The sequence below is a fragment of the Planococcus citri genome, chromosome 3 (assembly GCF_950023065.1).
Source record: "Planococcus citri chromosome 3, ihPlaCitr1.1, whole genome shotgun sequence".
NCBI classification, from domain to species: domain Eukaryota; kingdom Metazoa; phylum Arthropoda; class Insecta; order Hemiptera; family Pseudococcidae; genus Planococcus; species Planococcus citri.
This window is the reverse complement of record NC_088679.1, coordinates 39,484,257-39,508,555: the sequence shown is the minus strand read 5'-3', so window position 1 is coordinate 39,508,555 and position 24,299 is coordinate 39,484,257. Positions and strand designations below refer to the sequence as shown.

The following is a 24,299-nucleotide window of genomic DNA, read 5'->3' as shown; positions in this document are numbered from 1 at the left end:
AAGGAATCGAATTTTATACCTATTTACGCCTCCAGAGGAAGGTGTTTCTACAAGAAGAAACATTTTTGAATTGTAGACAAAAAATCAAAATTATCTAAAAATATGTACTACACTAGGTAAAATTTCCACCACTGAATTTTATTGCTCACTTTTTTGGAGTATTTTTGAAAATTCTTGAGCTTATTTACAGTGAAATATCTAATTAAAATTTGATCAAAATTAGCTAGAAAGTTGAAATTACGTAGATTGGTATCATTGCTGGCGGTAGCTTCAAACCGTGTTGAAGATCTTGGATATCCCTCCCTGATTTTTTGAGAGGTGGGCGGGGAATGAGTTAACAATACTTTTTTCATTTCAGTTTTTCGTTTTTCAAATTTTTAAACATCATTTGAGCGTTTTTAATGAAATTTTTACAATATTTTTTCAACTTGCTTATTCGTTCTAAAAAAAGAGAAAACTTGATTTTTTTAAAAATTATTTTTGAAAAAAGGAAAAAATAAACATTTTTGAAAAAGTTCCACGTTATAACATCAAAACAACGTTTCTATCATATCTATCTTATTCAACGGATTTATTATAGGAAAAAAATTATCTTCAATAATTATTTACAAGCGGCGAATTTTTAGAAATGTTTCATAATTTTACATTTGCGAAATGGAAGCTTAAAAAAGTTGAAAAATTTTGGATTTAAAATAGCGAGTGGACAAATTGTAAATTTCGCAAGAGATTTTTTTAATGAATTCTTCAACTCGAGGATATGAATTGAAAACTTCCAAATTCGATTGAAAAAAAAGAAGAAGAAAAATGAAATTTTTCATAAAAAGCAGGAAAAAACAGAATTTGAAGTACTAGCAGGACTGTTGGGAACACTTTAGTTATTGAATAACCATTTCACTTGAATGTCCAAACTTCAACTTTTTTCCCACTTTTTCTCTCGATTTTTAACTAAAAATTCAAGTGAATAATGATTGCCTATACGAATCTGGAAATGAATTTAATTATCGCGAGCTGCAACTTTTCAACCCTGTTATTTCACCCTAAAAGTGGTCTAGGATTTGGATCTCTTCGGATCATCGAACGACAAAAATTCAAAATACACCTTTTTGGGGGAAGAGGGGAGAGTCATTTCCGACATGAAATTACCTTACGTATATTGCGTAAAATTGCTGAAATTGCAAAAACCTGATGTGTATATTTTTTTAATGGCCCCACTTTGAGAGCCCACAGCCTCATTTCCCTCAATATAAAGGCCTCAAACTCATTGAAGAACATTTTCAACCCAAGAAGAGTTACATATTTGCGTGAATCTGTATGTTCTCCCCCCCCCCCCCATCTATCCAATTTCATTCACAACACAACCAATATACCAAAAACAAAAAAAATACCTTAACCACTTCGTTTGTAGCTAATACACACGTAAACGTGAATCCTTGAACACTCAAAATGAAATATCCCGAGCAAGAAAAATATCAACCTACTCTACCTACACTTATTAGCGTAAAAAAAATACCTAAAAAAATTTAATTTCAACGGTTCTGAATCTTAAACGTTTCCAAGCTCGCAACGATATTCTTTTTTTTTTTGGTGGTGGAATTAGATTTGTGAGCTCTGTTTAAACGCATTAAAAACTTCTTTATTTTACCTCCCTCGATTGAGAAAAAGTTAAAAAGATGCCTTTTAAATGTCTCAGCGTGTTATTTTTTTTCAAATGTTTTCATTTCGTTTATTTTATTTTATTTTTTTTGTATTCTTTTCGTTTAATTAAAAAAGAATTTCGCGGCTTCTCAAACGAGAAGGAAAAATGGTATTTTTATTATTACGAAAAATGAAAGAATGAAATATCTTATTTCCGACGTACATTGTTAGGGAAAAAAATATGTTTTTCCTTTAAATTAACTTTATCTTTTATTTCAACACCCCTTTGCAGTGAAATAAAAAAAAACTTTTGTCAAAAAGATTGTGGAGTATATTGTGGTAATGATTTCATTTTTAGATTTTCACGCGGGCTTTAATTTATTCAGTGGAGAATTTTTTCCTTTCAATTTTTTTTAATATAGGTACTAAAAATCAACTTATACAAAGAAAGTAAGGTTATTTTGATTAAACAGTTACAAGCTTTTAAATGTAGGTAAGTAAACTTTTTATTAGTGTACGTCTGTAGGCTCTGGCTCAATTCACACAAATAATTCACCTGCCTAACGAATAAGTTTAGCATATACGTTGAAAACGAATTTCATACGTATACGAAATCAAATTTTCTTTAATTTACGCCAAACTCAGATTAAAATCTACGTTGTTAGTTCATTTGATATCATGACGGCGAGTAATAAAGGTAAAATTATTGTACTGTTTATAATTAGTCGGAACATTAAAAAGGGAGAGAAAACGGCGTTAATGAATACACCCATAAAATGCTAGGGTTAGGTTACATTGACTGTATTCATTTTAACGAAGGGATAGCAATGATTATAATGTCAGGTTACTTGCAAGGTTCTAATTAAACTGGATGTCACATTCTCTTGTAAAAAATATAAAAAACTCAATTTTTTTATTAATACCCTTTTTTTGCTAATTTTTGATTGTGTTTTTCTTTTAATTAATTTCTCGAGGTGTTTATTTTTTCCTATAGGTACCTATCTAAAATTAGATGTTTTAGAAAAGCATTTTGAAATATTTTTGGTTAATTGCATTTGAGGTAGATGCCGCCAAGCACTGCCCATATCAAATTTGAAGTTGAAATATGCACCAATCGTTTGTGCATCGTTAGTGCACGTTTGTGCACCAATGCATTTCGTTAGTGCACACCCCCCTCTCCCCCTATAGAAGAAAACCTTGGGCAGTGCTGGCGGCATGTTAGCACTGCCCATATGGAATTTCAACTCGAAATTGATGCCAATCGTTTGTGCATCGTTAGTGCACGTTTGTGCACCGATTCATTTCATTAGTGCACACCCCCTCCCCTCCCCACAAAAATTTCCCCCCTCAACCCCCCAAATGGCATATGGGGGGATGAAAAATGGATCGATCGTTTGTGCACCATATTGCATGTGCACATTTTGAAATTCCACTCCCCCTTCGTCCCCACTGAATTAAATTGATATTTAAGTGTGTGGGCAGTGCTGGCGGCATGTTAGCACTGCCCATATGGAATTTCAACTCGAAATTGATGCCAATCGTTTGTGCATCGTTAGTGCACGTTTGTGCACCAATTCGTTTCGTTAGTGCTAACCCCCTCCCCTCCCCCCAAAAAATGTTCACCCCCGGACCCCCCAAATGGCATATGGGGGGTGAAAGTTACATCAATCGTGAGTGCATCGTTAGTGCACGTAAGTGCATCAAATAATTTCCTTATTGCACATCCCCCCCTGAATTCAGCACCCCCACCATAAAGTTCACCTCAAAATCCACCCCCCACTCCCTAAAATATAATTTTTGAAAAAATAGTCCACAATTACATCAATGATGCATTGATACATCCACGTACCAAATTTCAGCTTGCCCTGACGATTACAACCCCAGAAAATGTTTTTTTAACTGTTTCAACACGATTTTCAGGACGTGAAATAAAGCATAGTAGAACTCATAATAATTATACACTGCTCCTACATATCTTGCTGTTGTAAAAATCAGTTGAAAAATGTGTTTTTCGGGTTTGTTTTGGGCACAAACCATCAGAACAAGCTGAAATTCAGTAAAATGTGTGTATCAATGCATCATTGATATTTGATGTGATGGTGGACTATTTTTTTCAAAAAATATGTTTGAAGGGGTGAGGGGTAGAATTTGAGGTGGACTTTGCTGAATCTACGTTTGTACTGAACTAGTATCTAAATTAATGTTCAGTGACCTAAAAAATTGAGAGAAAACTTGTAATTTCACCTTGTTTTGAATGTTTTTATGTTTTGTGCCCAAAATAAATTCAAAAAAAAAATTTTTTAACAGATTTTCGTCGAAGTAAGATATACCTACTTATTCAGGTACCTATTGTGTAGGAGTTTTGCTATTCTTTATTTTACAGTTTCACGATCGAAAAATCGTGTTGAAACAGGTTTTCTGGGTTCATAAAATTAATTTTACGGAAAGGAGGTACGTTTTTCCCTCTCATTTCTCAATTCAAATTATACTGTGCCCCTTCTCCACTATTTCCATCAATTTACCTCCTTTACGATCCTGCGTCTCATAATATTCAATTTGCTGTATACTTACTCTTATACGTGATTGGGTATGTACTCAGAATTATTTCTATGAAAACTTTTTGAACCGACACCCTCCGATTTAAATGAAACCACAGCACTAGACCGAAAAAGCACAGTACTTAGATACCCTTCCTAACCCCTCGTAACCCACAAACAATAAGTTTTCGTTTTTTGACGGATTCTATATGAAAGTTTCTCGCCTGATCGAATGGCACAATCCGCAGGAGTCTACGACAAATACTTTTTCAGATACAAATATTTCAAATGATGCTGTCATGTAACCCGCAATTAATTTTCTTCTATCGAAATACCTCGTAACGCATCCTTGGAAGTCCCTCGTAACCCTGCAATGGAACAACCAAAATCGTCTAAAAATACGGCGATTTCTTTCAGTTTTGTTTTGTTGATTTGTGTAATCTGTGGTATTCAATATTCATTCACCTATTTCATGCGTTGTGCGATAACCAAGATACAAAATTTATTTTAATCATTTTTTTCCGTTCCTTGAAAAAATTGGTGCTTTGGGGTTAGGAAGTGTTAGAATTACGATATCGATATCCTAAGACGTCCTCAACCAAAATTCTGAGTGTCAAAATTCTTTTTTTTTTTTGGATTTTTGACAATTTTTTTGAGAAAAAAACTGTCTTGAAGACGATTTTAAACTACTTGGGGGGCAGCTTTCAATCTTTTAATTATGTCGTGGCATTTTGTCCAAAATTTTTAGATTTTGATTTTTTTCAGAATTCTAATTGACATTTTCAAAGCAAACTTCTTGCGTAATCGAAAAATCTGCAGTAACAGAAGTAATTCAGCATGCCTAAGTAGGTAGTATGTAGGTACTGATGAAATTTGCGGAGGGTCTCAAGTGTTCTGAACAACAGAAAGTGCCTAATTAGCACCGACCACAGTTAAATAAGTATGCCGAAGTCCATTTCTGAGCCTTCCACAGCAAGGCGGTTATTTTGGGAAAAAATTGAATGCTAGTTTCTAGAATGGCAAAAAACTAGAAGAGATATTCACATAGATTCACTTCGCATCAGAAAAAAAATACCTACCCATGTTAATCTGAAGTAAAAATAATGAAAGTAGGTGATTAACAAATTGAAAACTCAAAATTCCTCCAGCACTCGACATAATGAACAAGTTTTGCTGCTGAAGTTTTTCTGATTAACCGAATAGTTTGCTTAAAATATGCACTTAGAACGAAAATGAATTTAGAAAAAATCTGAATTTATACATAAATTTTGGGTGAAATACAGCAAGATGATTGAAAGGTAACAAGTTTTCTCTCAATTTTTTAGGTCACTGAACATTAATTTAGATACTAGTTCAGTACAAACGTAGATTCAGCAAAGTCCACCTCAAATTCTACCCCTCACCCCTTCAAACATATTTTTTGAAAAAAATAGTCCACCATCACATCAAATATCAATGATGCATTGATACACACATTTACTGAATTTCAGCTTGTTCTGATGGTTTGTGCCCAAAACAAACCCGAAAAACACATTTTTCAACTGATTTTTACAACAGCAAGATATGTAGGAGCAGTGTATAATTATTATGAGTTCTACTATGCTTTATTTCACGTCCTGAAAATCGTGTTGAAACAGTTAAAAAAACATTTTCTGGGGTTGTAATCGTCAGGGCAAGCTGAAATTTGGTACGTGGATGTATCAATGCATCATTGATGTAATTGTGGACTATTTTTTCAAAAATTATATTTTAGGGAGTGGGGGGTGGATTTTGAGGTGAACTTTATGGTGGGGGTGCTGAATTCAGGGGGGGATGTGCAATAAGGAAATTATTTGATGCACTTACGTGCACTAACGATGCACTCACGATTGATGTAACTTTCACCCCCCATATGCCATTTGGGGGGTCCGGGGGTGAACATTTTTTGGGGGGAGGGGAGGGGGTTAGCACTAACGAAACGAATTGGTGCACAAACGTGCACTAACGATGCACAAACGATTGGCATCAATTTCGAGTTGAAATTCCATATGGGCAGTGCTAACATGCCGCCAGCACTGCCCACACACTTAAATATCAATTTAATTCAGTGGGGACGAAGGGGGAGTGGAATTTCAAAATGTGCACATGCAATATGGTGCACAAACGATCGATCCATTTTTCATCCCCCCATATGCCATTTGGGGGGTTGAGGGGGGAAATTTTTGTGGGGAGGGGAGGGGGTGTGCACTAATGAAATGAATCGGTGCACAAACGTGCACTAACGATGCACAAACGATTGGCATCAATTTCGAGTTGAAATTCCATATGGGCAGTGCTAACATGCCGCCAGCACTGCCCAAGGTTTTCTTCTATAGGGGGAGAGGGGGGTGTGCACTAACGAAATGCATTGGTGCACAAACGTGCACTAACGATGCACAAACAATCGGTGCATATTTCAACTTCAAATTTGATATGGGCAGTGCTGGCGGCATCTACCTTGTCTAGTGTTTCAAAGTAGATATTAAACCACCCAACATTAATACGAAAATATCTTAATGTTAAATTTACATTCTGTGGGAATACTATTTTTGATACGGTAGGTATATAAAATGAAGCGAAAACGCGACTGGACAATTTTCGTTGCATGTTCAAGTTGAAGTTGCATAGCATGAGATAGATAACTAGACGAAAAAGATGCTATGAATTATAAACAGCGTTTAGCAAAGGGGTGGCGTTTATACTCGTACGGAACAATGATAAATGAGAAACTATTGTTACTATAGAAGATGAATCTGAAATCGCTAACCGCAATGATGGAGCTGTTTCTTTTCAAATGTTATATAGCACACTCATCAGAATAAAAATACCATTATGCAATGCAAAAGAATACGCCCTCAACTTCGAATTCTGTTTTATATGTTTCTATCAAACTTTCATCAATTCTTCGTGCGTTCGTAAATCGTTGTTTTGAGGAAACGTCGGCGATATTTTTCTTCCTTTTTTAGTCGAATTTCCTTTCGGGTCGCCTTGACGTAAAGAAAATACGGGACATTACAGTGTACCTATCGACTTCGAATGAACTAAAGAAAGAAATAGAGAGAGAAAGTGTTGCATTATGCATTTTTTGATTCTGCTAGTTCGATTTCAGCTTTTTTCTAGATAAATTTGAAGGGTTGAACATTACATTTAGGTACAAAAATGAATTTCAATTTGACTCGAGTTTGATTGAACATGGATCCAATGAGGCTAAATTTTCAATATTGAATTGCTGAGGGAAACATTTTTCTTGGTATTAGGAATGGCAGAGTGATTTCTACTCATATGATAAAAACTATTATGGTGCTGTGTATACGTAATTAATTTTAAATTAGAAAGAATGCTACACATAGTTATTTATTCCTAGTTTAATTTTACCTCCAGGATGTAAGTGAAGACCACGTTGAACATAATCAGTAGATTTGGGCTTATAACACCGCCAAATTAGCCGCTTGTTGTTGATAACAGCCATTGTAGATCGAATGTGTGTATTCACTGACGATATTTTTCTGTCTAGTTCCTTATCTCTCTGGGTAAAAGGTATTTCAAATCGAATAACATTCGTTTTCTCTGATAAACCCAAAAGAACTTGAATGTGTGCATTGGCCTCATCAATGGTGGGTGAATTGGAACCAGTGTTGGAAAAAAAACGGTTTTTTTTTAAAAAAGACAAAACAAACGGTTTTTTTTTGTTTAAAACGTTTTTTTTGTTTAAAACATGGTTTTAAACTGTTGGATTCTCATGCGTTTTAAACGTGTTTTAAACATGTTTAAAATGTGTTTTAAACACGTTTTTAACACAAATTCATTTGTTTTGGATTCAGTTTTTCAAATATACGTTATCCGGTCATCAACTTTTAAGATGTGATGTCATAAGGCTCAATAAATATTAAAAAATTGAAATCAAAACCTAAAAATTTGCCTTTAAAAAAAAGTATAGGAAGAAGAACGAAAATCTAAAAATTCAGTTCCTTCAATTTTACTACTTTTTCAACGAGAAATTGAAAAAAAACGTGGTTTTTTTAGGAAATTGGAGTTGAAAAAAAAACTTGTTTAAAACAAAAAAAACCATTTTAAACAGAATTTTGTTTTAAACACTGTCTGTTTTTTTCTCGACGTTTAAAACAGTGTTTTAAACGTTTTAAACATATGGTGCTGTTTTAAACTGACAACACTGATTGGAACCTCCATACACTATAACACAGTCACGGGTAGTGTAATCAGCTGTTATGGTCTCGATGTCTTCAAGAAATTCATTTAACCCACAGCCAGGGCGGAAGTGGGCCTGTATGGTCGCCTTATCCGAAATGAGATTATTCATTATACCTTGCATCTTCCGCACATGACTATCTCCTACCAGTAGGATACGAGGTTGCATTATTTTTACTTATCTGTTGGTGCAGGTGCAGGTAGGGGGGTGTTTATAGACGCAAACAGTGATGCATGGAAACTTACCGCGGTAACTTACCCGAGAACTTACCAGTAAGTTACCGGTAAGTTACCATGACATAAATTACCATAAGTTACCGTGGTAATTTATAAATTTTCAACAGAAATGTTGACATGGGTAATTTTTGATGTTTGCATGTACTGCTGTCGCTGTCTAGATACAACAAATTACAATTTGTACTCTCTAAATTTAAAAGAGTCAAATTTTACTGTATAGCACTTAACAGTAGGGTATGACAACATTCTGGCTTCTTAAAAACTATAGTTTTTGACTGGATTTTCATTTTTCAGTAAATAATTTTCTGATCTGATCAGTCAAATCAAAATTCAAAAGTGAATTATTTACTGAACTGATCAGTCAAAAATGAATTATTATTTATTTAGGTAGGTAGGTAGGTAGGTACCATACTGTGTTGATCAGTCAAAAACTATTGTGATCAGCTTGGTCAGCTGTAAAAAATTTTAAATAACTGACTTTTGCAGTACTTTTTCACTGTTTATTTCAGTGATGACATTTTGGATTTTGCCTTCTTAACAGTGAAACTTGACTGTTTCAAATTTAGAGAGTAGGTACATACCTACTTCTTGTGAGATAACCTATAAATAATAAATTGTAAAATCAAAAAAAATGAATTGAATTGTGAGGTAAATTGTTGAACCTCTTAATACAAAGCACACTGTATTACTTGACTTGTTGACTACTTCAATACCTAGATAGGTACCTATTACAAATCTTCAAGTGTTCGTTTTTTTTGTTTGATTTTTGATTTGAATGCTCTGTAGTTTGAACTTGAACTTGAGAAATGATTGGTGTTAAGACTTGAGATTAAGAAAACGTAATTTTTTTTTGCCTTAATTTCATTCTTGCAACTGGTTAATGCAGTTCTCTTCTCAGTTCTCTTTTTTCTGATAGAAAATGCTGGTGCACTCTGATTAGGAATTTTTTGGTAATTGAAAGCAAGGGGCAGCAATTTTCATATTGCCCAAGCCCAAAGACGCAAAAATGGGACATCTACACAAGCCCCTACCCATTTCTGTCAGTTGTTGGATGTTATGGATGATTTCAAGGTAACCTTCATCTCAATTCTGATGTTCAGAACCATTTCAGTGAAAATTTATAAGTTACTTAAATTACTGGTAACTTACCGGTAAGTTACTGGTAAGTTACCCAATTATAAATTACCGGTAACTAACCATCACTGGACGCAAACTTGTCTAATATAATTATCGACATTATTTTTCACCACTTGTATATCGTCTAATGCCGTTATTTTATCTGATAAGTCCTGCAGATAATGCAAAATATCTCGTAACAATACCTCCGTTCGCTTTGCAATTTGCATCGTTACACAGGTTTGCGATTGATTGCTCAATATTCATTGTACAGGGAACGAGCGTACTAAGAGACCCATTGATAAGAGATATATTACCATCCGTTTCATCATTCTCAGTTTGAATGGGTTGGGAGAGGGGGGTAGAGCCCGAGAGGTGTATGATGATGCCACATTTTGCATTGATGATGATGCTGCGTTGAGAGTCTGGGTTGTCCTCTGGGGTGTCCCATCTCCATGTCGATGGTCTTTTCCATTTGTTGACGTAACGTTTACCTTGTTAGGTGAGACGAGACGTGTATTAGTGCTGGGCACTTTGATGTTGAGCATTGATAGGTAAATGTGCCGTCAGCACAGACACGCACTTCGCGATATCTGTGGCCCTCGTAGACGAAATGTACCACCATTATATGTATTACACTAACGAACAAACAGTTAAAATAATAGATAAAGTTTTCGCACTGACGATTAGATATTTAGAAATACATCACACACGATATGATGAGCACTTGAACGCAGGAACACACGTCCGATCAACTCCGTGACCTTAATATGGATCAGAGAAGAGAGAGAGAGCAGAATACACCACTTTATTCTCAACATGGATTTTAACGAATAAATCCGGTTTTACTACGCGTAATACTTAATTAACTCGATTCAAAATTAGAACTTAGAAGGCTCGACCATAGACCCCGACCCGTACCCAAACAAATCAGCCATCCTTATCACAAATTTTGGACTTGGTAAAAATTTACGCTGTTGATTGTTGATCGTTAATCCAATCGTAAGCATTCTAAGCGATAAATAAGATGAGTTCCAAGTTATTTTATTAAATTCAATCGCTAAATCATACGAAAATAATGAAAAATCCTATAATGAGTACGAGTAGTAAATGAAACTTGGGAAATGACAGTTTTATGTTATGTGCCATCTGATGGTGTTGAATTCGCTTAAAACTGTAGTCGAATCGTCATTATGCGAAAATTTCATGATTTCCCCATGGACCTTTTATTGGAGAATAAAAGGTCGATGGATTTCCCAGCAATTGTTTAAAAAAATTTGACTATATGGTCATGTAGTATGTGCCAATGCGAAGACTCGCCGTTGAATCTTCGAAATAAGTAACACAACGCAATGTGCAACTGGAAGAGAAAACTTTGTATTTTGAAGGGAAAAATTCTTTCTAGTGTTTATTCATTGTATTGCAATTTCAAAGTTCTTTGTTGTAGTTGTAGATATTACATACGAGTATCATTTGCTGCTGAGCAAACTGAGTGTTTTTCAAAACTTCCAAAGATGGAATTACCTTACATCAGAGACCGGAAGCAAGCTGAAAGCTAAAAGCTAAAAGCCGTAAAAAGCCATATCACAAAAACTTTTGGAAGCTAAAAGAAAGCTAAGCTTTATAAATTTGAAAGCCAAAGCCAGCCAAAAGCTTTATTTTTTCAGCTTTCTTATATGGCTTTTTACTGTATTAATATTTTTTGTATTTTGTTTAGTTTTCAGTTTTTATGTTCAAAATTTCAAATTATTTGGCCACAATATTTTGAAAATTTGAAATTATCATAAATCGTAATTTAATTTAAAAATATAAAATTAAAAAAAAATAATAAAAAATTCAAAATTCAAAATGTGATTTCAAGATAAGCCAGACAGGTTAAAAAAAATTAAATATGTGTCAAAAAAAGCCGAAATCTCTCAGCTTTTGGCTGCCAAGCTGAAAGCCAAAAGCTGAAAGCTAAAAGCTGAAAGCTGAAAGCCGAATTCAGCCATGTGGGGAAAGCTAGCTTTACAGCCATATGAATTGGAAAGTCAAAAGCGAAAAGCCAAAGCTTTATAATTTTTATCAGAAGCTAAAAGCGAAGCGACTTTTTTTGTCGCACGCCGGATGCGTCACATGAGTCATTCGGTCGTTCCTTTTCCAATGTTTACAATTTTACATTTACATATTCGCATCTTCATCTTGGCAATTTTGCACTTGTATTATTTTTCAATTAATTTCAATTTCGAGCATCGAAATAATAAATCGGCACATTACTTTTCTTTGTACTCATAAACTTGAAAATTCTCAAATTTCCTGGCGAATTAATTTGAACACCACATGATGAAAAAGTTACAATTTGATTACATAGGTACTTACGCAATTTAATTTCATTTTTGATTTTATATCAATTTTAATTTAATTCATTTCCAACGGCATAAGGAATGATAAATCCAAAATCGAAGTACAATGGACCAAATGCCTTCTACCCTTATCGCCGATTTTATTCCATCTGTTTCTCTTTCCCTGTTCTATCTGAATGAAATGGCTATATTATCATCTCTTTTAAGAATATAAAGATCTCGTCTCAAACTTAATTGCAGGTAAAGTAAAACGTAAAAGTATGTATACTTTGCAGAAAGTGGCATGTGTTGTGTAGTTGTGGTGGTGTGTGTCAATAGTGTCAATACTTAATCGATTAAATTTCAAACTCGTAGTCGTATGAGAAAGAGAAACTGAGAAAAAGAATAGAATACCAATTTTCTCAACACTAGGTACATTCGTTTTATTTTATCAATTTCACGTTGGGGCGTAATACTTTTTAAAAATAATGTAGTTCAATTCAATGTTCAAACAGTTTAAGCTTTGCAATTTGCATCTAACATTTGATGTTTCGGACATACTTGAACTTGAAACTTGAAAGTTGAAATTGAGATCAGGGTATGAGTCCGAACTTCATCGAAATCTCGAAGGTGTGATGGTAATAATTCTGCACGAATTAATAATATAGCAATCCTTGAGTTGAATTTATTATTTTCATGCTTAAAATATGATTTTCGTTGTAAAAAAGGAAACTCAAAGTCAAAATTGGTCAAAAGTTTCAAAACTTTTGTGTTGTGTGTATGATACAGAATACAGGGTAGCTATTCCTCAAATTTCAGTAAGCGTGATAAGCCAGTTATGATGGTTAAGTTCCGCAAATAACGTGCGGTATTTTTTTTTACTATCACCGTACTATCACGCGTAACGTTGGACATTAACTGATGAGTAGCCACAAGTTTTCGGAATAATGGAATGGGCACTACTCGCACCGTCATAAACTATTTTCATATTTTTAAATTGAACTAACATTTTTAATCCGTATTTTGTATTTTCATCATTTGCTAATACTTTAGGTGCCATAGCAAAATTACATTTTAATCAAAATAGTTGAAAACTCGCAATTAAAACAAAATGAAGCAATAAAGAAACTTCATTTACCTACATCTCCAAGACTGCAACCATTAGTTTTTTAGCCTTTTTTTAGCTTAACTTTGGAGTTAACGTAAGTAAGTTACCGACATGTTACCGATCCGTAACATGTGGTAACTGCGTTAGTTAACGGTTTTGAAACTCTCATAACTCGCTTATCACGCAAACCGAAATTTCAGGAATACCTACCCTGATGCGTGATAAGATATTTAAAAACCAAATGAGTCTATTTTGCCATGTTTACATCTGGATGTGACGCATCCGGCGTGCGACTAAAAAAGTCGCAAAAGGGGAAAAGCTAAGCTTTATGTTTCAGCTTCCGGTCTCTGCCTTACATGTAGGATTTTTCTTGGTTTTTTCTTTCTTTTAGTATAATTTAGCGATTGAATTTGATAAAATTCCTCAGAACTCATCTTATTTATTGCTTGCGATTAGATCAACGATCAACGAAGTAAATTTTTACAAGTCCAACATCGTGATAAGGATGGCTGATTGTTTGGGTAGGGGTCGGGGTCTATGGTCGAGCCTTAGAAGTACAGTCACGACCCTCTTCATTTAACAGGCCGGAACCGCTAAATCTGGCAACAATGTTATCAGGCCCAAATCACGCCAAAGATAACACGCGTTTAAATGGGCCTGATACAATTTTAAACTGTTTTTTGTTAAATAATATTTTTGACAGCGATTTTATGAAAATTTTGTTGTATAAGATCGAAAGAGAATAACATTTGCAATCGAATAGTGTACCCATTGTTGAATTTTAGTCAATTTACTATTAATCAACTCGGAATCTGTGTAAAATGATTGTTGGGTGTCCTCTTATTATCACTAATTGCACCGAATATTTTCATTCAAATTATATAAAACTATATATCATTGGAAAGAGGATAAAAAACGCTACATTTTGAACAATACGAGTTTCAAGTAATCTGTCATCATTTTGATAAAATCTTCGATTGAAAATTTGAATTCAACTGGATTTGGGCAGTCTTTCTCTTTATGGAAATACTCCCCGCATTTCGTGCAAAGTATTTTCAATTTCTCCTCTTTGGACATGGTCTTGAGTTGTTCAACTTGTTGAGGTGTATACTTAGGTTTGGAAATTTTCACTTTTGGCTCGTCGGATTTTTCAATGGAGTCAATTGGACGTTTTCGTTGATTTTTACCAGAGACAGAGGAGGCGGAAGAGGAAGACTCGTTGCGCTTATCATTTTCAGGCTTTTTAGAATCAAAGGGTTTTTTATCAGAGAATTTCTTATTTTTGTCATTTTCAGCAATCCTCAAAAATCGTTCCTTGATGAATTCTAATGTTTGATTTTCATCAGGCAGAGTGGTGATCGTAGAGAAAAACGTCGAATAAGGGCTTCGATGATCATAGATCCCCTCTATTTTTTGAAGAAAAATTGTGGTTATATATTCGTCGGAGAATACTGTTCCCAAATTTTGATACTCATTAATCATCTGTTCAAAGTCAGCCATAAATCGGTCTGGGTCAAAATTACGACGAAAACGCAGCCTAACAAATCGATTATGGAGATCCACCATATCCTGGATTCTCCCAGATCCATAATTTTGTGATATGTACCTATACATATCGTAAGCAGTAGTCAAATCTTGAAGTCTGGTTGCAATATGCTTAGAAACGGCCAGGGTAATATACTGCATAGTTTGTGCATCTAGTATATTTCTCTTTACTTGCGAAATCTCTACTTCTGACCCTCTTGGAGAAGTAATAAAAGGGTATAGATTTAGAGCACGTAAGTCTAACTCGACCATATTTCGCCAGGCTCGAAAATTTCTATGCCCAGTGAGTTTTTCGTGTTCACCCATAGAACGAAGTTGAAAAGGTGGCGTAATGTATGCCCTATCCGCTGCCATAAGTTGCTGTTGGTCCGAAAATAACGAATTATTACTAGCAGCTAGTATCGCCTGTACCTGCATTTGCACCTGTTGCTGTATCAGTAACTGAACTTCTGGTGTCATCTCGGGTGAGCCACCGCCTTCAGCATCAGCACCATTTTTATCCGATCGCGTACGCATTTTAACCGATAAATTCCGATAAATTTTACTCAAAAAAAATGTATATCAATGTACAGAAAAAAATACTCGAAAATCAGAAAAATAGGTACTTTCACTTTCGCGAAACGCACAATACCACCAATAAATGTAGGTAAAAATCGTTTTTTTTTTTTTTAATATCAACACCAGCAAAAAAATCGAGAAAGATGAAAAAAAAATGTACACAAAACTCGAAAAAAAACACGAATATAAGTTAATGGTTGATGTTAGGATCGATTCTATCGAACTACCGGATGGTGGAGAAATAAGAGGTTTATTTCTCAACCATTAAAGTTATTCTGGCTGATCTGTTAAACCTCTGAACGGAGTCTCGATCCTGGGAGAAACGAGTAGTGTGCAGTAGGATCTATAGGGGCACCCCGAAGGATCGCACCTACTTACATTACGCATTTTTACATACTTCAATAAAAGCAGTGAAATCAAATTTGACCGATCCGGACTTCCGGACCACGTCGAAAAATTAATCAGCGATGGTTGTAAGGGCCCATCTGCGTCGTCGTCCTTTGAAAGCGAACCTCCAAGGGAATCCGCATTGGTTACTGCAGCAACACCGAACTCAAATCGTCAATCTCAATCCTGTACTCGTTGCAGAAGAACGAATCATCACGTTCAAAATTGTCGAGCAAAATTTGATAAAGATTAAAGATGGAAATCTGCTCCAATCTGCTCAGCAACCTGGTAACATTAAACAGTCGAATAAGGGTTATAATAATAATAGTAGTTTTGATAATAATTTGAACTATAATCATAATTATAACTGGCATAATCCTAATAATCCTGTCATTAACGACATTAACGTTAACTCCTTGGAAAATTTGTCTCCCTCTCCTCATTCATTTGATAATTCCCAAACTTTGTGTTTTCGTTGCCATGAGTATGGCCATATTGGAAAATATTGCAAAAAGTATGGAGATAACGTTGTAGGATCCGAACAAAAACCAAAATCTACGTTAAATCATAGTGCGCATATTGCAGAAGTTACTCATACTGAAAATTTTACCTTACTTTGTTCTGCTGAAAAATCATTGTCGTCTTCTCCAACTCTCATTCCATTTATTCTTGACTCAGGCGCATCGAGTCATTTCATTAATGATGACTTGTTATTTGCATCATTCGAAACAATCGATGAAATGATCAGTTCTGTGAAAACAAATGGAAAGGTTAAAGCTACAAAATGTGGCAACGTAAGCATAAAATTAAATAATCGGAGATTTAACGTGGTCCTTCGGTGATTGAGGGTTGCGTTTCACTTATCAAGGCAGAGAATTTCAATCTTTTTTTTTTCGTGTTCAAAAGTGCTAAAGTAAAAACTTTTTGCGCAGAACAATTAATATTAGTTCGTTTAATATAATAAAATATTTTAAAATGATAAAAATATTATATAAATACATTTGTTTAGTTATTTTGGTTTTGGAAGATGTCCAAAATGACTGTTTTAAAGACATTTCTCCGCGAAAACTGAATGAAATGAAATTGTATGATTTTTGGATATGTTGTTCATGAAAGTGCCGTTGAGGCTGCTATGTTGCCATTTTTTTCAAATTTGGATTTTTATTTTTCATTCCAAATTTGAAAAAAAGGGCAACTTAAAATCCAAATTTGAAAAAAAGGGCAACGTAGCAGCCTCAAGGGCACTTTCATGAACAACATATCCAAAAATTATTCAATTTCATTCAGTTTTCGCGGAGAAATCCCTTTAAAACCGAACGGATATCTTGAAATTTAACACTTACAAAAAAGAGCTAAAAATTCTTGATATACAGTTATTTAAATGCTTTGAAATATTTCATCTTATTAATTACACAATATACTAGCGATTTGATCGATTACATTTTCAATTTACTGCACTTAAACACGAAAACGAACAAAAATAATTTTGGTTTCAGATGCGCCTTGAGTCCATTGGTTATACTACGATTAAAAAACGCAACACCCGAATGACCACGTTAATTTAACTAATGTGAAATTTTCGAGCAAACTTTCTCACAATTTACTTTCCGTTTCTTGCTTAGGAAAACGCGGTTGTTTTACTATTTTTTCTGAAGATAAAGCAGGGTAGCTATTCCTGAAATTTCGGTATGCGTGATAAGCGAGTTATAAGAGTTTCAAAACGGTTAACAAACGCAGTTAACCACAGTTACGGATCGGTAACATGTCGGTAACTCAGGGCCATATCACAGGACGTTGCTTATGCTTGAAATTTTACTTAAGACTTCGAGTGGTCCGTTCATAAACTTCACATAAAATTTAATATGTAAACAAATCACAAATTCGCCAACAGAATTAAATTTTTCACACAAATTGACAAAAATGGCAAGTGGCCGCATATTATTGCTCGTTTGTGAAGTGGCCCTACGATGTCTCAAGCAAAATTGTAAGCATAAGTAACGTCCTGTGATATGGCCCTTACTTACGTTAACTCCAAAGTTAAGCTAAAAAACAGAAAAAAAACTAATGGTTGCAGTCTTGGAGATGTAGGTAAATGAAGTTTCTTTATTGCTTCATTTTGTTTTAATTGCGAGTTTTCAACTATTTTGATTAAAATGTAATTTTGCTATGGCACCTAAAGTATTAGCAAATGATGAAAATACAAAATACGGATTAAAAATGTTAGTTCAATTTAAAAATATGAAAATACTTTATGACGGTGCGAGTAGTGCCCATTCCATTATTCCGAAAACTTGTGGCTACTCATCAGTTAATGTCCAACGTTACGCGTGATAGTACGGTGATAGTAAAAAAAAATACCGCACGTTATTTGCGGAACTTAACCATCATAACTGGCTTATCACGCTTACCGAAATTTGAGGAATAGCTACCCAGAAGTCTATTCGAGCAATCAAAATTTAATCCTCACCGCATACAAAACCCCCGAAAATCTCTATCAAATCGATTTCATACACGATCATGTGTGTATACCGAAAAACGTAAATAGTGTACTAAAAAATGAAAATAGTGTACCGAATAACGAAGTTGCGTCTGTATGCATAGGTTATCCAGATCCGAGTGAAGTTGCGTTATTATCGAAGGCAAAAATTCAAGCCGAAGCCACTGAGCTTACGTTGGAAAAATCAATAGAATCTGATCATCGTGAAAACTGTCTAAAGGGATCCGAGATGAATTGCATAATCTTGAAGGTATGCAAACTTTCGATATCATTGAGCAACCTAAAAATGAAAAAATTATGGGATTAAAATGGGTGTTTAAAGATAAGTCAGACAAATCGTCTAAAACTCGTTTAGATGCGCTGGGTTATCAGGATACAAATTGGTACCCTGATGATGTATTATTTACACAAGTTACTCGAAACGAAAACAAACTCACCTCAGACCAATCCGAATACATCAATTCGTTATTGAGAAAATTTAAAATGAAAAATGCGAATCTGGTTGCACCTCCATTTGATTTAGATCCCGCGAAGTCTAACGAACCCATAGACATGAACAATACTAAATTTACAACGCAATCATAATCGTTTCTTAAGTCAATGGATAAAACTTCCGGTTGATCACCTTTGCACGCAATGTTACTCGATATATTGAAATTTTCTACAGCCAGAGCTGCCCTTACAGGTAAATTGATAGGCCATACGATATTTCAAAATAATCAAATGTTCAACCAAAAAAAAAAAAAAGACTCACTCTAACTCACCTGTAATCAATAACGCAATTCAACAGCTGCAGGTGAAGAGCTGTCATTACTTTCCAAGGCAATAATGCGCTATGGGATAATCGATAACGTCGAAGAAATATAGCAATTTCATTCTATGCCTAATGGTGATTCCATTTAAACTATTCTCCACACAAATATAGAAACGGTATACTCAATAGAATAAAATTTTTAACATCAATACTCCCTGAAATTACTCAATACTCAAAATTTGTGAACTGATAAGGATGCCTAACAAATTGATAACGTTCTGGGAAACTGGATAATCAACGCGACAGAGAACACAGAGAAGCAAGAAAACGACCCAGGTAATCCTGGTAAATGGAGAACGAGTATGGAAAATAGATACGGCAGTATCGTTCTTTCAACTTCGCGTTATCGCTTTAGGCTTTACTCGTTCAACATTCAGGATACCCATGGTTAAAGCAGCTACACCCATGGTGAAACGGCATTTTACCAATCTCATTCCAGTACATGTGTTATGTTATGTTATAGGAGTTGCCGATATGTAGTTTATGTAGGCATCTATCCATGATGAAATAAAACGTACAATATTACTTATCAAATCATCGACCTTTTATTCCCTATCTGGACAGCGATTCCAATCGGGTTTCAAGCAAATATCTGATGCAAACCTCCCAATTTGAGTTTGTAAAGAATGCCTCTGCGCCAGGGGTGCTAACCTTAATTATTTTAATTTCGATTACGGTTTCACTCCAATTTTTCCTTGAAATTTTTCAGTTTTCGGTTTGGTTTTGGTTTTGAAATTCAAAATTTCGGGTTTCGGTTTCGGTTTTGATCTCATTTATAAAAATTTTAGTTTCAGTTTTGGTTTTCGGTTTTTTTCGGTTTTATATAATTTTTTTTTTCAAACATCTTCAATTCAAAATTTCTCAATCTCAGGAAACAAAGTATATTAATTTCATATTAATTCTAAAAAAGTATATATTTTTCAAGAACAATAATTCGTATCATTTTTTTAATACATAAATTTGTAAACAAAAGTCAAAAAAGTGAAAAAATCCCTCCAAAAAAATTGAAAAACCTGAAAAAACCCAAACCAAAAACCGAAAAAAACCGAAATAAATTATATCGGTTTAGGTTTCGGTTTCACTCACTCTGCTTCATTTTTATTGTTATGGTTTTTTACAGTTTTTAAAAAACGTATGAAATTTCGGTTTTTGTTTTCAGTTAGGGTTTGAAAATGGCTAAAATTAGGTTCTTGTTTGGGTTTCGGTTACGGTTTTCGGTTTTTTGCGGTTACGGTTAGCACCCCTGCTCTGCGCATTGCGCGAACTCGTCTCTTACCTTACCCCACTTACCACACGTATGATCCTAATCCATCATGATCGCGTGTGGAAGGAGATAACCACCTTCCACACGCGATTATGATCGTACGCTTGGTAAGTGGGGTAAGGTAAGAGACGAGTTCGCGCAATGCGCAGAGGCATTCTTTACAAACTCAAATTGGGAGGTTTGCATCAAAATGAACCCTTCGAATCGCGGTCCAGATGAGGAGAATAAAAGGTCGATGTATCAAATTGTTTTTTTTTATTTATCTTGCTTTATTTCTACCTAGTCCAGAGTCTCTCGAAAAACCTGGGAAAATAATTCGTAAATTTGTAAATATTTATTTAAGCAGTATTTGTCAGTTTTTCACTGCATAGTGAATGTAACGTGTAATTTAGAAAATTGAGTTCATTTTTTGAGAATTATTCCAACAATAAGGAATTATTTCATATTTGTAGCAAAATTGTGGAAGAAAATGACAATTTTAGGAGGCCAATTTTTGTCCACTTAGAACAGAGTTAGAACTGAATGACTTGCCCTATTTTTTATACCATTTTGGAAACCATGTTTTTTTTGGGCCAAACTCTCAAATTTATGAGCATCTGTTCAGCCTTTTTAACAATGGTAATGAATGAAAGAAAGAAAAAAAGAGGAGGAGCTCAGTTTGGAAGATTTTCAAAAAATGTTTCACTTCCTTTCTGCTGCGCAATAATTCATGTAAAAGATCAATTTTTCAATAGAATTTTTTCCTTTAAGAGAAGTTTTAAACAATGTTACACGCCTGGTATTTTTCAAGAATTGTGAGAGTCGACCCTTAAGTCTCAAATGTTCCTACTTTCTACCATCTCTACACTAAGCATTTCAATTTTTAAGTCGAAGAAATAATCTGATCAGATTAAATTTACTGTTTTTAAAATTTCCAGTGATTTTTTCAAGATTAATCTTTTGATTTCCACAAAATTGAATCATTAATTTCATGTTTTTTTAGGCAGCAAGAGTAATCAATGGTTTTTCTTTTTCATATTTTTATGGTGACTTTTACTTTTGCTGACCTATAAAATTTTTAAAACTTCTGATGACCATTTTGCAAATGAATTTTCGAAAAAAGTTGAATTTTTTCCTTAAAGAGAAGTTTCAAACAATGTTGCACGGCTGGTATTTTTCAAAAATTTTGAGAGTTGATTTAGAATAATATATCCAACACATTTTCTGCGGAAAATGAGGACTTTTTTCGAAAATTCATTTGCAAGATGGTCATCAGAAGTTTTAAAAATTTTATAGGTCAGCAAAATTATAAAAGTCACCATAAAAATATGAAAAAGAAAATCCATTGATTACTCTTTCTGCCTAAAAAAACATGAAATTAATGATTCAATTTTGTGGTAATCGAAAAAATTACCTAATCTTAAAAAACTCATTTCAAGAATTTAAAAAAAAAAAATTGAAGCGAGTACTCCGATAATATTTGAGGCATCAGGACCTTGAAAAATTAGGAGAGGGATGATTTATACGCTCTGGAAATTTTAAAAACAGTAAATTTAATCTGATCAGATTATTTTTCCGACTTAAAAATTGAAATGCTTAATGTAGAGATGGTAGAAAATAGAAACATTTAAGACTTAAGGGTGAGTTGGAAGGGAGACAAATGGATGAAGGAGTTTGAAATGTCCCTAAATTTCAAGGACAATTTTTTTCTGCTCTGAGCTCTAAAAAGATGAAATGAAAATGTTAAAAAAAAGGTTGGAAACCTTCAAACGCCCTTTTCAGCTTATTCCAAGCACCTCGTGCACAAAATCAGAGCATTTATTTCATTCCATAGATTTAAAAATTCTTCAACTGGACAATTTTTCGTAGTTTACAAAACATTTTAGACGAACGGTTTTTCTTAATTTTGTCAGGTACTGAACTTCTTGGAAAAAGTCGTCATTTTTGCGATTTGATTTTTTCCACACCCACGATATTATTTTATTGAGATAAGGGTAAGGGCGCCTAATATGGACTGGTTTTTTGTTTTTGATTGCTGTGACCGCTGTAACTGAGCTAAAAACTTGGTTGATAGCTCAAAATGTACCTACATCTATCTAGTTTCATATTCCAAAGCCTCAACATTTTTGAGAAATTTCAAGTGTGTCAAAAATATCATTTTCTGAAAAGTGTCAAAAATCAAAAATTGAATTTTGGGTTCCTAATATGGACTGTTTTGAAAAATCAAAAAAAAAGCGCTGAAATCTCCTAAAAATACGTTCAATAGCTGAAACACCGTTAAAATATGTTTAATTAAGACAATATGAGTAAATTCTAAGTGGGCCAAATGAATTTGTTCCTGAAAGTAGTCAAAATTTGAAAAGTCAATTTAGGGTCCCTAATATGGACTAATTCATCGTGACATTAACCAAACCCATAACAAATGTACACCAGTCCATATTAGGCTACCCTATAACTTTGAACTTTGAAAAATCATAAGTATATGTACCTTGAATAATTTCTAAATTGTCTTGATTGATTCAGAAAACTTCACTACTTCTTAATAATAATAATAAAAAACATTATAGGGTGTCCCCGGGAAATTTTTCGAGAAGGAGGATTTTCTAAACATATGAAAAAAATTTTGAGGTTTTCAATTTCGTTTTTTCCCTCTAGAATCGCGAGTTTTGACTTTAGGGAGTTGATTTTGGCCTCATTGTGTTTTTCTGTGAAAAATACATAAGATTAAGCTTGTACCTGCCAGGTAGTGCTAATAACCACCGAGATTGGACGTCAGTCCATATTAGGCACCAGTCCATATATAGCACCCTTACCCTTATGCACATATTGGGCCAAAGTTGGGAATATTGAAGGAAGTCGACGAAGTCGTGTATTATGGTCGACCTTTTTATGGACAGATTTTTTTTTGAAAAGACTTTTTTTTAGAAGCCAACTTGAATTGTTACCTTCTGCTCAAAAATCATCCAAATTCTAAAAGTTATCTCAAAATCGAATTAAATGATATGAAAAATGAAATTTTTTATTTGGAATTTATCATCGTGATCTTTTTTTTACGAAAAAAAATTGTCAGAGAGAGAGGTTGAAGCTGGAAAATTCGGAGACCATAAAGTCGAGAAATTCAATTTCGCACTTTCGAAATTGCTCATTTTTAGGAGTTTTAAACTCTGGGAAAAATTATGCATAATCAAAATACCTAGTTCAAAGTTTTTAAAATTTTTGGAAATACTGTTTTAAATTTTTGAAATCAATATTATTATGAAAATTTCATCAAAATTTGCAATTTTTGGGTCATTTAACTTGATTTATTTCAAAGGTTTTTCACAATGTTTGCGTTTATACTTATCGTGTTTTTAAGCAATTTTCAAGCATCTTGAGTAAGTAGTTTTAATAATTTCTCATTCAGTTTTGTGAATTTTCTTAAATTTGTGAGCCATGTGGTGAAAGCCAGTCAAAAGCTAGCTTTACAGCCATATAAATTGGAAAGTCAAAAGCGAAAAGCCAAAGCTTTATAATTTTTATCAGAAGCTAAAAGCGAAAAGCTAAGCTTTATCTTTCAGCTTCCGGTCTCTGAAAACTAGAACAAAAATCAATTTCTTGGGCTGGCTGTAATGATGTTATTATTTTTTTTTTTTTTTGAAAAAATGGCAATTGTACGTTACGTAAGTACCTACAAAGCTCCAGATATTTCAAAGTCTTGTAGTTTTCCGTTTTCCCCATCATCTACGAGTATTCAAAAAAAAACAAAAAAAAAACGAGTTCCTGGATGTTTAGACACAGGCGCAGCAGCTCAAGTAGTAATCAGGGATGCGAACCAAAAAAAAATTCGGTTAAAGGTTAAAGGTTCCTCAGAAAAAGGTTCCGTTCAACGGTTACAGGTTGATTACCCAACTCGGCATTCTAAACAACTTTTGTCCTTATCATTTTTTGATTACACGAGCCCTATGCTTGGTATAAAGCAAAAAATAAATCAAAATTCGTCAATTTAAATCAGCTCAAAAGTGACAAGTTATCTCTTTTTAGATTTTTGGCGAACGTTTGAAAAATCAAAATTGACTGTTTTTGGTGATTTTTGCTTTT

At 34.1% G+C, this 24,299-nt stretch overlaps 1 protein-coding gene across 4 annotated transcripts in view; it reads right to left on the bottom strand.

The window, feature by feature from the left end:
• The window catches only part of LOC135841107 (uncharacterized), an 81,802-nt gene extending 62,427 nt beyond the window's left edge, over positions 1-19,375 (bottom strand). The window contains exons 1-5 of one of the 4 annotated variants that reach the window (XR_010557845.1): positions 18,930-19,365; positions 18,603-18,700; positions 18,240-18,445; positions 16,284-16,418; positions 15,135-15,953 (exon numbers count right to left, since the gene is read on the bottom strand). Coding sequence is in view for 3 of the 4 variants with exons in the window: in XM_065357917.1 (XP_065213989.1) it covers positions 14,097-15,239 (1,143 nt within the window). In the remaining variant the exon portion in view is untranslated. Of the gene's footprint in view, positions 1-13,369; positions 15,954-16,278; positions 16,419-18,239; positions 18,446-18,602; positions 18,701-18,929 lie in introns of those variants that run through there. The other 3 variants (XM_065357917.1, XM_065357915.1, XM_065357916.1) reach the window with 3 other exon arrangements.
• Positions 19,376-24,299: the final 4,924 nt, after the last annotated feature.